The sequence below is a fragment of the Globicephala melas genome, chromosome 8 (assembly GCF_963455315.2).
Source record: "Globicephala melas chromosome 8, mGloMel1.2, whole genome shotgun sequence".
Lineage (NCBI taxonomy): Eukaryota > Metazoa > Chordata > Mammalia > Artiodactyla > Delphinidae > Globicephala > Globicephala melas.
In genome coordinates, this window is record NC_083321.1 from 49770259 (window position 1) to 49783297 (window position 13039).

General features: G+C 48.2%; 1 protein-coding gene across 2 annotated transcripts in view; it reads right to left on the reverse strand.

The window, feature by feature from the left end:
* The window catches only part of CLPB (ClpB family mitochondrial disaggregase), a 163197-nt gene that overhangs the window by 25053 nt on the left and 125105 nt on the right, over positions 1–13039 (reverse strand). For both annotated transcript variants that reach the window (XM_060303638.1, XM_030831115.2), the window contains exons 8-11: positions 9134–9211; positions 7821–7876; positions 758–802; positions 221–382 (exon numbers count right to left, since the gene is read on the reverse strand). In XM_060303638.1, the coding sequence (XP_060159621.1) occupies positions 221–382; positions 758–802; positions 7821–7876; positions 9134–9211 (341 nt within the window). The remainder of the gene's footprint in view (positions 1–220; positions 383–757; positions 803–7820; positions 7877–9133; positions 9212–13039) is intronic.

Consider the following 13039-nt stretch of genomic DNA (forward strand, 5'->3'; position numbering starts at 1 on the left):
CAACATTTCAACTGTTGGGCAGTGCTGGTCTTCCTTGGGTGCCCAGTCTGGGCCCCGGTCCAGAGAAGGGGTGAAGCCACACCTGCTAAGTGACTGAACGTACACACGAGGAAGCAGCAACTTGAGGAATGATCAATTCTGGGCCCCTGGGTCCTGCTGTTCACAGCCCCCCATACCTACAGGTGTCCCCAACTCCATCCCGGCCCAAGCTGACTGGCACCTCATCAAACAGCTGCAGCATGATGGTGAGCACATCTGGATGGGCTTTGTCCACCTCATCGAAGAGCACCACAGCGTTGGGGCACTGCTTCAGCTTCTTGGTCAGCTGGCCACCCTCCTCATGGCCGATGTAGCCTGGTGGGGACCCAATAAATTTGGCCACCTGATGGAAGGAAGGAAATAAGTTAGGAAGGCCTTTCTATGCTTTTAGTTTCCAATATGGGACATGCAACGGTAAGATGGCTTTATATACTGTTAAGATTGCCTGTCTCAACAAGGACAATCAGGTTGTCTCTTTGGGTGGAAGGAATCCTGCTGTGATAGGAGAGCAGATGATCTTTTCTGTGTTTACTCTTCAGAGCAAATCGTATGCAAAACAGATCAGTGACCCTGCTGTGTACATATGCTCCCCGCAAAGGACAAATCCCAAGGCTGCTGGAATTATCTCAGGCCTAATCGACAAGTCACATCAAAATAGCCAGGCAGAGCCCTGTTGACAGGCTCTCCAAACCACACTTCACCAAGGACTCTCACTCACCTCATGCCGCTCCTGGAACTCAGACATGTCAAGCCTGATGAAACCCTGTGTGGAAACAAGCAGGAGTCCATTTGAAGAAGGCAGGGGGAAGGGTTAAGGAGGAGAGATCTCAAATATATTTCGGCTTTTAAGCCACACCAAGCCAAGATTTTCTATCCCATTTTCATGATATAGTTTTTTCTGGCTCCTTGCCTCCTTTTTCTGTCCACTCATCCCCCACGATTCCCTCATGCCCTACCTTAATAAACCCAAGTCGTGTTCCTGCCTTAAATCTGGCTTGGAATGTCTCTTTTTTCAGGCTTCTACTGGGTCTGATCACCACATCATCCACTCATCCCACATTTCCTGAGGGCATACTGTGTGTGCCAAGCACTGGAGCTATGTCTCTGGTCTCTAGCAGCACCTGAGTGGGGCAGGCTGACATGGACAAAGTCAGTCACCATCAGCGTGGGATCATGATGAGATGGAGGGGAGCAACAAGCACCCAGACAGCTCCATGGTGCCCTCAACCTTGCAAGTCTATGTGGGCACATGCCCCTTTTTCTTTTTTTTTAAGTATAGTTGATTTACAAAGTTGTGTTAGTTTCAGGTGTACAGCAAAGTGATTCAGTTATACATACACACACCCACATATATACATATATATATTCTTTTTCAGATTCTTTTCCATTATAGATTATTACAAGATATTGAATACAGTTCCCCGTGCTATAAGTAGGTCCTTATTACTTACCTTTTTTATATATAGTAGTGTGTATATGTTAATCTCAAACTACTAACTTATCCTCTCCCCCTTCTCCCTTTGTTAACCATGAGTTTGTTTTCTACGTCTGAGAGTCTATTTCTGTTTCATAAATAAGTTCATCTGTATCATTCTTTTAGTGTCCACATATAAGTGTACGATACAATATTTGTCTTTCTCTGTCTGACTTACTTCACTTAGTATGATAATCTCTAGGTCCATCCATGTTGCTGCAAATGGCATTATTTCATTCTTTTTTTTATGGCTGAGTAGTATTCCATTGTATATATGTACCACATCTTCTTTATCCATTCGTCTGTCGATGGACATTTAGGTTGTTTCCATGTCCTGGCTATTGTAAATAGTGCTGCAATGATCACTGGGCTGCATGTATCTTTTCAAATTGGAGTTTTCGTCTTTTCTGGATATATGCCCAGGAGAGGGATTGCTGCGACATACGGTAACTCTATTTTTAGTTTTTTAAGGAACCTCCATACTGCTCTCCACAGTGGCTGCACCAATTTATTTTTATATTATTTATTAAAAAATTTTTTTATCACAGTTTTTTTAAAAAAATAAATTTATTTATTTTTTGGCTGCGTTGGGCCTTCGTTGCTGTGCGCAGGCTTTCTCTAGTTGCAGCGAGCAGGGGCTACTCTGTTGCGGTGTGCAGGTTTCTTATTGCAGTGGCTTCTCTTATTGTGGAGCATGGGCTCTAGGCACGTGGGCTTCAGTAGTTGTGGCTCGTGGCCTCTAGAGTGCAGGCTAATTGTGGCACACGGGCCCAGGTGCTCCGCGGCATGTGGGATCTTCCCAGGCCAGGGATCGAACCCGTGTCCCCTGCATTGGCAGGCGGATTCTTAACCACTGCGCCACCAGGGAAGTCCCTACTTTTCTTTTTTTCTTCTTTTTTTTTTTTTGCGGTATGCGGGCCTTTCAGTGTTGTGGCCTCTCCCGTTGCGGAGCACAGGCTCCGGACGCGCAGGCTCAGCGGCCATGGCTCATGGGCCCAGCCGCTCCGTGGCATGTGGGATCTTCCCGGACCGGGACACGAACCCGTGTCCCCTGCATTGGCAGGCAGACTCTCAACCACAGCGCCACCAGGGAAGCCCCCTACTTTTCTTTTAAACTAATAAATCTTTCTCATTTATTTACATGTTTTCACTTAAGAGCTATCTAGAATGTAGCTTGCAGCCCTTCTCTCTCCATGGTTGGGCCTAGGGCTGATTTCCAGGGAACTGGCCCCCTGGGGTGAGGCCCGACCATAATTAGCCCCAGGGGAAGAGCACACCCTCTGGAGTGGGATTTGCGAGTTAAAACAAGCAGAATGCCCATGACTTTTCATGAAGAATTTAGGGATTTAGGGCATTATAAGGGCATTCAGAGGCCCTGTCTCTCCACCCAGATCAGGGTTCCCCAGAGACTCCTCAGGCTCCTCTCCTACTGGCACATGCTTCCAGCTAAGAGAATGCACCCACTGCCTATGCTTCTCCTGAGAGCTGGGGATGAGGGAGGGCGCGCCAAGACCCTGAGAGGGAGGTAGCTATGTCTGAAATCCAGGTTATACTCTAGTTCAGTTGCTGGCCAGAAATTCAGTCTGTGATGTATTCTATTTTTTTCTCTGTCCTGTCACTCTGTACGTGAGGTATAGGGTGGCAGAAAGAGCCCAAGGCTTGGCTTCCAGCCCCAGTTCTCCACTATCTGTGTGGCCTTGGCTGCTTTCCCTTTTGGAGCTGCAGTTTCTTCCTATATACTCAGGCCCTTATGCCCTCTCGCTGTTTCTCCTTTATGTCATGGCCTGAGGAGAGGACCTAATCCAAGAGGTTGGAAAGGCCTTGGAGAAGTTCTTAAGGTCATGAGGGTGTGTTATCAGAGGACACAGAGCATTTGCCAGCAAGCATCTTCAGAGGGACCCAGGCAGCTCGGCCAAGAGAAACACTGGCTTCAGGAAGTGTGGGAAGATAGACATGGGGAAGCTGGGAGTGCTGCCCAGAGGGAGCAATGAGCTGGAAGCCACGAGATGGGTATCTGGATAATAGGTGACACTCACTGGGCGCTTACTATGTGTCTGGCGATGTTCTAAATAAGCAAGCTATAAAGGGCTTAGAATGTGTGTAAGTCTATGAGATAAAAGTAGTATTATCATTCCCACCTTACAGATGAGAAAACCGAGCCACAGATTAAAGTAACTTGCCCAAGGTCACTCAAGCTTGACAATCTGGCTCCAAGCCTGTGCTCTTAGCCACTCTACCCTCCTGCCTCATATTTCCCACTCCATCAATCAGCTGGGCTCCTGGCATCTTCATTTGAAGGGTTCTGAGCTTTGTGTCCAGACCCAGTGTCAATCAATGCCCCAAGATAACAGGGAGTACAGACTTCAGTGCTCACTTACGCTTATGTCAAATTACCTGGGTTCTTATCCTAGTCCTACTGATTTGCTGAGTAACTCTCAACAAATCTAAGGGCTTGATTTTCTTGGCTAGAATAATTTTGGTTTCAAATGATCTTACCTTAGGGTTATCTAGAAGTGAGGCAACAATAATAACAATTATATCTAACATGTACTGATTGCTTACTATGTGCCAAGAATGGTGTTTAGCATTTTACATCATTATCTCACTTAACCTTCATAACAATCCAATGAGACAGGCACCATTACTGAATCCATTTTACAGATGAGAAAACTGATGTAAACAGAGATCTCAGCCAACTCCACAGAGTAGTTTAGCATTGGACCCAGAGCCCTGCTCTTGATCCCTTCATCATACTGCCACTATAACTGCAGTCGTTAGGGCTTCACCACCCTACTTCAGGATGAAATCACGGAATGCCATTAAGGTTTCTTCTCAAGGATTATTAACCCTAATAATGGGAGTTAACAAAGCTGCTCAATTTGGGAGAAATAGTAGAGGTTAATGAGAGAAAAATAATAAGCTCACAAGTCTGGTAAACAAATTACAGGACTTCCCTGGTGGCGCAGTGGTTAAGAATCCACCTGCCAAGGCAGGGGACACAGGTTTGAGCCCTGGTCTGGGAAGATCTCACATGCCATGGAGCAACTGAGCCCATATGCCACAACTACTGAGCCTTCGAGCCACAACTACTGAGCCCGTGTGCCACAACTACTGAAGCCCGCGTGCCTAGAGCCCGTGCTCCGCAACAAGAGAAGCCACCGCAAATGAGAAGCCCGCACACTGCAACGAAGAGTAGCCCCCGCACGCAGCAATGAAGACCCAACACAGCCAAACATAAATAAATTAATAATAAAAAAGAAATTATGAAAATGTGCAAACAAGTCCTTGAGAGGCAGCCAGGTCTGGAGGTATTGTGACTCTTTACAAATGAGGAAACTAAGGATCAGAGAGCCAGAACTTGAATTCAAGTCACCAACTCCCAGGTCAGTGCTCAGTCCTCCTTTACACTGGGCCCTGTACATGACACTTCCCACACATCACTCCGTGGGTCCTGGTGATGTCAGGTACCCTGGTTAGACAGCTTACAGTCCAGAACCCTCAGATTTTGTTTTATTTTTCAATTTTATTTACTTATTTATTTATTTATTTTTGGCTGCGTTGGGTCTTCCCTGCTGCGTGCATGCTTTCTCTAGTTGCCGTGAGCGGGGGCTACTCTTGGTTGCGGTACGTGGGCTTCTCATTGCGGTGGCTTCTCTTGTTGCGGAGCACAGGCTCCAGGCACGTGGGCTTCCGTAGTTGTGGCTCGTGGGCTCCAGAGTGCAGGACCAGTAGTTGTGGCGCACGGGCGTCGCTGCTCTGCGGCGTGTGGGAACCTCCCGGACCAGGGCTTGAACCCTTGTCTCCTGCATTGGCAGGCGGATCCCCAACCACTGTGCCACCAGGGAAGCCCAAAACCCTCAGATTTTGAAGGCAGGTTTCAAACATGCCTGTTACATGTCCAGAGAATGTCTATGCTAGACACAGATGCTGTAATGAGTTGGTCCTCAGGGCTGGTGAAGGTAGAAGTTTTATAGAAGCAACAATTATGATTTAAAAATAAAATACATGGTTATATTGGGCTTCTCATGCCTCTCATCACCCTATGTGACATGGGGACAAATGGACAAGTTTATAATCTAGCCTCCTCCTGTGGCTGAGAACAACAGTTCTGAGAGAAGAGTTGAGAGACTGGATTCTGATTTTACTTCTTCCCCTAACAGGTGACTCTGGATGCTTAACGCTGTAGGGTCTCAGTTCTCTCATCTAAAAAGTGGGTCTAATTTAGCATTTATGCTATCTTCCTTATAGGATCAAATAAGACAATGGATGGGAGTACTGCTGTGGAAAGTACAGAGTGATGAATAAATATAAGACAAGGGATCAGGCACTTACTGGGTGCTAGAACCTGTGTTCTCTGTGATTCATAGTATCTCACTTGATGCTCACGACAACCTTAGACACAGGACTGATTAGCTTCACTTTGAGGCAAGAGCTGAAACTTAAGAGGGGTAAAGCAACCCGTCTAGGACCAGTAGAACCTGTGCCAAGGAATGGCTGACTCCAGAGCCTGGATCACCCAGGCCACTGACTCCAAGTGGTGACGGTGTTAACTCCGTCTCCTAGGTGAGGCATGTACTGAAGGATGCCATCATCAGCTTTCAGGACACACTGCACTGATGGAAATCTGCCTCTTGTTTAGATGCTCCAACTGAAAAATGACCTGCATCATCAGTCTTTTATCAAGCCCCTTCTCCTTTCTACACCAGCAAGTCAGCAGATACCTTCCTTCTACTTCCACTGTGTATGAAGACATATTAAGACAGCTTGGATAAGGAGATTATGATTTGTAATTAAATATTAACCTTTCTGACAGTATTAAAATTAAACCACTCGGAATTCTTCATCCCTAATCAGGTGGTTCCTGCCCATAACTGCATCTTCCCTAATAGTCTTGCTAGTTTATGGCCCTTTCCAGAGTGCTAATTGTTTCAATCGCTGCCAACCTGATGAATTGTCTTAAAAACGCTATTTCGGTTGGAGCATATTAGCATGCCATGCGCTGCTTCTTGCCTGCCTGCCTGCCTGCCTGTTGAGTGGGTCTGCTCTAGCTTTGGTTGAGACAGCTCACAGACAGCTACTGGCCGAGTCAGTAGAAGGGGGCTATGAATGCAGCTCAGAAGGACACAGCCTGAGCTACCTTGTTTCTGTGGCTGCCAGGCCCTCAGGGAGGTGGTGAAGGGGGAGCTAGGCAAAAGCAGGAAAGGAGGTGGCCAGGACTCTGTTGCTGGCAGTTTGGCTGGCGGAGGCCTGGGCAATTCCTCATCACCTCAGCTGGGGAGGCTTTCCACAGAAAGTAGGCAAGGGCATCCAGGGTCATGGGCAACCTGTGATGCCTCCACACTGGGAAGGCCAGTAGGAAGAAGAATGTGTGGCTTTAAGTTGAAATGTTTCTGCAATCTCCAAGGACTGCTCTGACATTTCTGTCTGTGTGAAAGTATTTCCTGTCAGTCTAGAAAGTCAAACTGAGCAGGCCTTGGAAAGCCAGAGTCTGAATAAGGGGATGGGCACAGCCCTGTCCTATGGAGAATCCAGGCCTCTGGGTCATGGGAAAAAGGAGACTGACCACCTCATAGCTTAGGGCATTAAGAAATCATGTTTTAAAGGTCATGTAGAATGGGGCTTCCCTGGTGGCGCAGTGGTTGAGAGTCCGCATGCCGATGCGGGGGACGCGGGTTTGTGTCCCGGTCCGGGAGGATCCCACATGCCGCGGAGCGGCTGGGCCCGTGAGCCATGGCCGCTGAGCCTGCGCGTCCGGAGCCTGTGCTCCACAACGGGAGAGGCCCCAGCAGTGAGAGGGCCGCATACCGCAAAAAGAAAAAAAAAAAAAACTTTTCTCCTACAGGTCTGAGACTCCCTCTAGCATGGCCTTGATGGCACTGGACAGTAGTGATATGTTTCTAAAGCTGTCTCCCCCTCAAGACTGAGCTCCTCAGGGCAGGGGAGTGTCTTAATGAACGCTGTATTATCAGGATCTAGTACAATACCCGGCACAGAGTAGATGCTTAGAAATGTTGTATAAATGAATCTCACTGGGTTCTCCCAAGTGCCTCAAGAGTCAGGCAGGGCAAGGATTATTCATCCTATTTCACAGATGAAGAAATTGAGGCACAAAGAGGTTGAATAACTTGCCCAAATTCCTGGAGCAATTGGTGGCCAAGTTGGGGCCATAGCTGAGGCCTGCTTCCTGGGCCAGGGCCCATCTTTTTGATTGGCTATTGCCAGATTCAGGGAGCCTAGGATTTTTTGGGCTAGCAGGAGTGGTGAGCTCTCCATGGCCTGCCAATTGGGCGTAGATCCCAGCCCTTACCTTTTTGGCATCTTTGTGCATATATTTGGCGGTCTGCTTGGCCAGTTCTGTTTTTCCTAATAAGAAGGAAAAGAGAAGTGTTGGGTTAGGACCAGATGACTATCTCCTGTGATGAAAGCATATTAGAAATGCATGGATGCTGGAAATAATGTATGTTATGGATGGGAATGTTGAGGCTCAGAGAGGGTCAGTGACTCTCTCAAAGTCACCAAGGGAATTAATGGTAAAACTGGGACCAGAATCAAAGTCTGCATTGCATCTTGATTTTTTGTGGATGGGGATTGAAGCCTTTTCTCTACAGCAGCATCCTAAGAGTGAGAGGTTGACTCTTACAATCCAGAGCCATCCTGTCCTTTGAAGCCCAGCATAAACCTTGCCTGTCCTAGGAGCACCCTGACTTCCTGGCTCACTGCACTGTATCTCTCTGGACACCCACAGTCTTGCCATCCAGCCAGGCCCTGGAGCCACAGGCCAAATAGAGGCTGGGAGAGGATAAAAAGCACCTCTCCTTGGCTTCACAGCCTTGCTTTGTAACATAAAGAAGGAATGATAATACCGAAGTGGTGGCTCTGAAGGGCCATTTGGCATGGTGGTCAAGGCTTTGGAAGTCACTATCTGGCATGGGTCAAGTTCTATAGTATCATGTGAGGTAATGGTAACCCTTTGGGACCCTACATCTGAGGGAGCACCCATGAAGATGCTGAGAGGGGAAGAGGAGGCAACAGATGCATGAAATTCCCTATCAAGACAATGGGAGAGAGAAAAACAAAAAGACAACGGGAGGTGGTGGTGGTGTGGTGGTGGCAGTGGGAAGTATCTGTGAGGGCAGAGAGTGAGGGGGTGAGAATGCCTCAGATAACCCAGCCCAAATGGCTATAAAAATCCCCGACCCATTTCACTGCAACCAATTTTGCTATGCACTTAGCACTGTGCTGGCCATCAGGGGCTTTCTTTAGCTTCCTAGAGGGTTATGTCCCAGGCTACACTAGATAAGGCTGGTGCACTGGGCAGTGGAGGTGGTTCAGTTCCTAAAGGGCAGCCTCTGGGGTTGCAGAGTGGCTGGACCAGGACTCACAGGACCCCAAGGGCCTGGCCTTCCAGGTGAAGTAGGTCCTACACCACAGCTTCCAGAGAGAGGGGCATAATTCCAGCTGTTCCTAATGTGACAGATGATCCTCTTGCTGGCTCTGTAATTTGGAGGAAGTTGTTCTGGGAGCTAGATTTGAATGAGAGGTGGGTCGTGTGACTCTGGCCCATAGCAGCTGGGGCTCCTCCAGCTCTCCTTCCCCACAGGCTGATCTACTTCCAGTTACCTATTCCAGATGATCCCAGGAAGAGGAAGACCAGAGGGTGTTCTTCGTCGTACCAGCCATTCTCCTTCCTCCGGATCGCTATGGCCAAACACATAAGACGGGAGGACAGGGAGGGAGGCAGATAAATCAATGACACAAAAGGCAGGATAATTATCACTAAGTATACAATATGTTTTACTGCTCTGCGCCCACTCAAAGTCCTCACTACCATTAGTGCTGCCTAATCTGATTAGCTGGCAAGGCCCCTAGAGACACCTAATCAGGTTAGCATGGATTTGGAAAGCTGCCCAGAGCAGATTTCGGATAAAGTTTTCCAGGATGAGCACTCAGCGTTGCCAAGGAAACTGAAAGGCGGGTGGATGGTGAATGGAGGTGAAGGGGGTGGGGGGCTGGTGAAGGAGAATTCGAGAGGAACTTTAGCTCTCCACTGGTAACCCATCTACTCACCACTGGCAGGAGTCTGAGCCTGCCCCTATGCAAATGGGAGAGGCAGAAGCCCATGGCAGGCCCTTGGGGATCTGGGGTGTGAGCTCTGAACTCTTTCCCATTTGGGGGAACTAAGGTCTCATCTGCCGTTAGGAAATACAGCCAAATGCACTTTCTGGAAGCCAATGAAGGGTAGTGTGGAGCTCAGGGCATGGAAGGGTGAGCCACCTGGTTAGCACCTCCACCAACATGGCCTCCACTGGGCAGAGGTAGGGGAACGGAAATAAACACGTACTAGGTTCCCCAGGGCTCAGCTCTGCTAGAGTGAGTGCTGACCTGTCCTCTTCAAGGGTTCTATGTGCAAGATGAGGAAATTAAGTGCCCAACCACAGAGTGGGAGAGTCAGGCTCAGAAGCATCACTCAAGTATAAGAGTAGGAACAGAATGAGGCAGAACAATCAGAAGAATCATTTATTAAACATGCTATCTGCTAGGCCCAATGGAAAAATCGCCAACATTTTATTACTCAAGACCCATACCCTGAGTGGAAAATATTATTTTCAACTCCATCATACTGAACAGGAAACTGAAACAAGAGATAAAGAGATCTGCCCAAGTCACACAACTAGTAGATTACCAGCTGACTGGTGGAGATGTTAGAGTTGCATCTCTAAACCTGTCTTCTTTTTTTGTCACATATGGTTACTTACAAAAGCTAGTATCAATTTGGGTTGCCATAAACGGAAACACGGCCGTCAGAAGAAGGGGAGAGACCACTGTGCAATGTCAAGGTCATCCTGCAGATGGAACAGCATATATGGTCTGGTCCCCAGAGCGTTAAGGGGAGATGAGCAAAAGGATATATGTCAGAGGACAAGGCATGGAAACCAAGTCAATGGAGGAAGAGTTGACAGTCTTAGGGAAGCATCGTCCATTCTTGAGGTGCAAAGATCCTAAATGCTATACTGTGTGGTATAATCTGTGTGGCTGGGTTTCAAAGAAGCGGCTGGAGAGATCAGGGAAGGCTTTTGGAAGAAGTGGGACTGATGACAGATCACAGAGACTGGGTGGGATCTGGAGGGGGCAAATGCAGCAGCATGACAGAGGTGGAGAGACAGGAATGAACATGAGTACTTGTGGGTGGGATCAGATCAAAGAGGTCTCGAATCCCTGTCTTAGGAGTTCAGGTCCACACTGTGGGCTTTGTCACCTCAATCTCTAATGCTTCTACCTAAGATACTTTCTAGTTCTGGCCTCAGCAGAAAAAAAAAAACTGTGCAACCTCATGGACACCAGACTAGCCACTCTGCCTGCTTGGGAGATACTCCCTGAGACTCCTGAGAGGGGCCTGAGAAAACACTGTCTAACCTCTCCCTTGGGCTAGGTCTCAGATCATCTCTAAACTGACTGGCTTGGTCCTCTGGAAGGCCTGGCCATGATGGGAATCCACAGACCTCATAGGTATCTGAAGGCTGGGGATGAAGATGGAGAAGTCCCAGCCTGGTGAGAGGGAGCCCCCAGTGTCCTGACAGAAACAAGACCCTGTGGGTGGGGGTATTTGGGGAGGTGGAGATACTGTAAAGTGGCAAAGGCTAGACTTCTGTGAACATTATGTGTGGATGTGTGTTGAGGCAAGGGTGACAGAAGGGGTTATATGAAAGGAGTCACACTCTTCCAAAAGTTGGCTAAATTGAGAATCTAGGTTGGAAAGAAGCTGAGCAAAAACTGGATTCAGGCTTCATGGGGGTATTTGGGGAGGCAAAAGTATCCAGGCATCACTCGGACAGGTGGCCTGGGGAACCAGGGTTCCCCAGGTGTCATGAACCTGAGGTTCTGATCTTGACTTCTCTTTCAGGAAGCTTCCCAGCCCACCAAGAGCTGCATGCCTCTGGGCTATGCAGTTCAAAAACACCATGGAGAATGCGGAATTGGATTACGCCAGGGGCCATCTTTTCCCCCTTCTTTTCTAATAATGCACCTGGGAGAGAGCTCTTTATAATGCCAAGCAGACTCCACTGCACAGCTGTCCCTGGTCAATTCTGCCAGACCCAGGGCATGAGTCTGGGGTGGGCTTGATCTGGGCTCCCCGTGAAACAGGCAAAATGCCAACCATTAAACAATTACAACTCTGGATATTTCTAATAATATCTGAAGAGAAAAATGGCCAAGCAGATGGCGTCCGACAGAATGAAAAATGGAAGCAGCTACGAAAGACCGGGGAAGGCGGGCCCTGGGGTGTGTGGTTGGCAGGGTGGCTGAGGACCAAGGCTGGGTGCCTCAGGGTTCTGTCAGGCTGGGGCAGAGGCTGGGACAGACAGAGACCTGGATAGGCCCATTTGGGATGTGGCCACAGGTATTGGTGCTCTGTGGACAAGCAAACGCAGCAACTTCCTCTGCTAGCACTTCAGAGTCTGTAAAGAACTTCTGTAGACATAACTTCATTTGAGGCTGGTTATGAACCCATGAGGTTGGCAGGGCAGGTAACCTGATTCCCATTTTACAGACGAGGAAATATATATAAAGAAGTTAGGTGACCTGCTCAAGACTACACAGGTAAATAAATGAACCTGGGCTTTAACCCTGGCTCTGGCTAGCTCCTGAGCATGAACTGGTGCTTCAGGAGTTTAGAGAAAGGAGTTGGCTCTCCCCTACCACAACATCTCCTCATTCCCTCGCCTCACCTGGAAAGCCACCGCACTGCAGTCTTCCAGTCTGGCTGGCTCAGCCATTCCATACATGGTCTCAGGAGCCCCTGCCCCTGACCATATCCTGACCACTGCTCTCTGGGCTTGAGATGGTGTCAGGTTCCCTGAGCAGGCAGCTCAGCCCCTTCTCTGGCCAGTCCCATCTCTGAAAGCTCCAACAGGTTTGGCAGCCTCTCCACATGCTGAGCCAGCTCCAGGGCCTCCTTGCTGGGTTCTTCCCCTTACCAGAACGTCTTCTCCTGACCATGTCAACCACTACCAGACCATCCTAAGTCTCACCTGCAACAACTCTTTCCTGTTTATTCCACCACATCACATCTGCTCCATTAACTCCTATGTTCATCTATGGGGCAGTATGATGGAGAGGGCAGGAGTTACAGGACCTAGTTTGGAGTCCTGGCTCTGCCACTTATTAGTTGATTGACTTTGAGTAAAACACTTACTGATTTAGAGGTTTGGTTTCTTCATCTATAAAATGGGAAGAGCCATACATGCTCAGTCAGCCCCACATGAAGATTAAAATGAGTTAATGGCTATAGTATAGTATAGTTAATGGCTATAAGTTGCAAAGAATGGAATAATAATAAAAATAATGGTAGTCATAGCAGCAGTAGTGGCAGCTGCCATTAGCTTTGCTATTTTACAGATCTCTCTTTCATCCTTACAATAATTCAGAGAAGTAGACATTACCTCCATTTTACAGAACAAGAGACTGAGGCTCAAAGGGGGGCAGTGGAACAGGTTTCATCTGTCTCTGCCCTCGTATCAGGGGGAG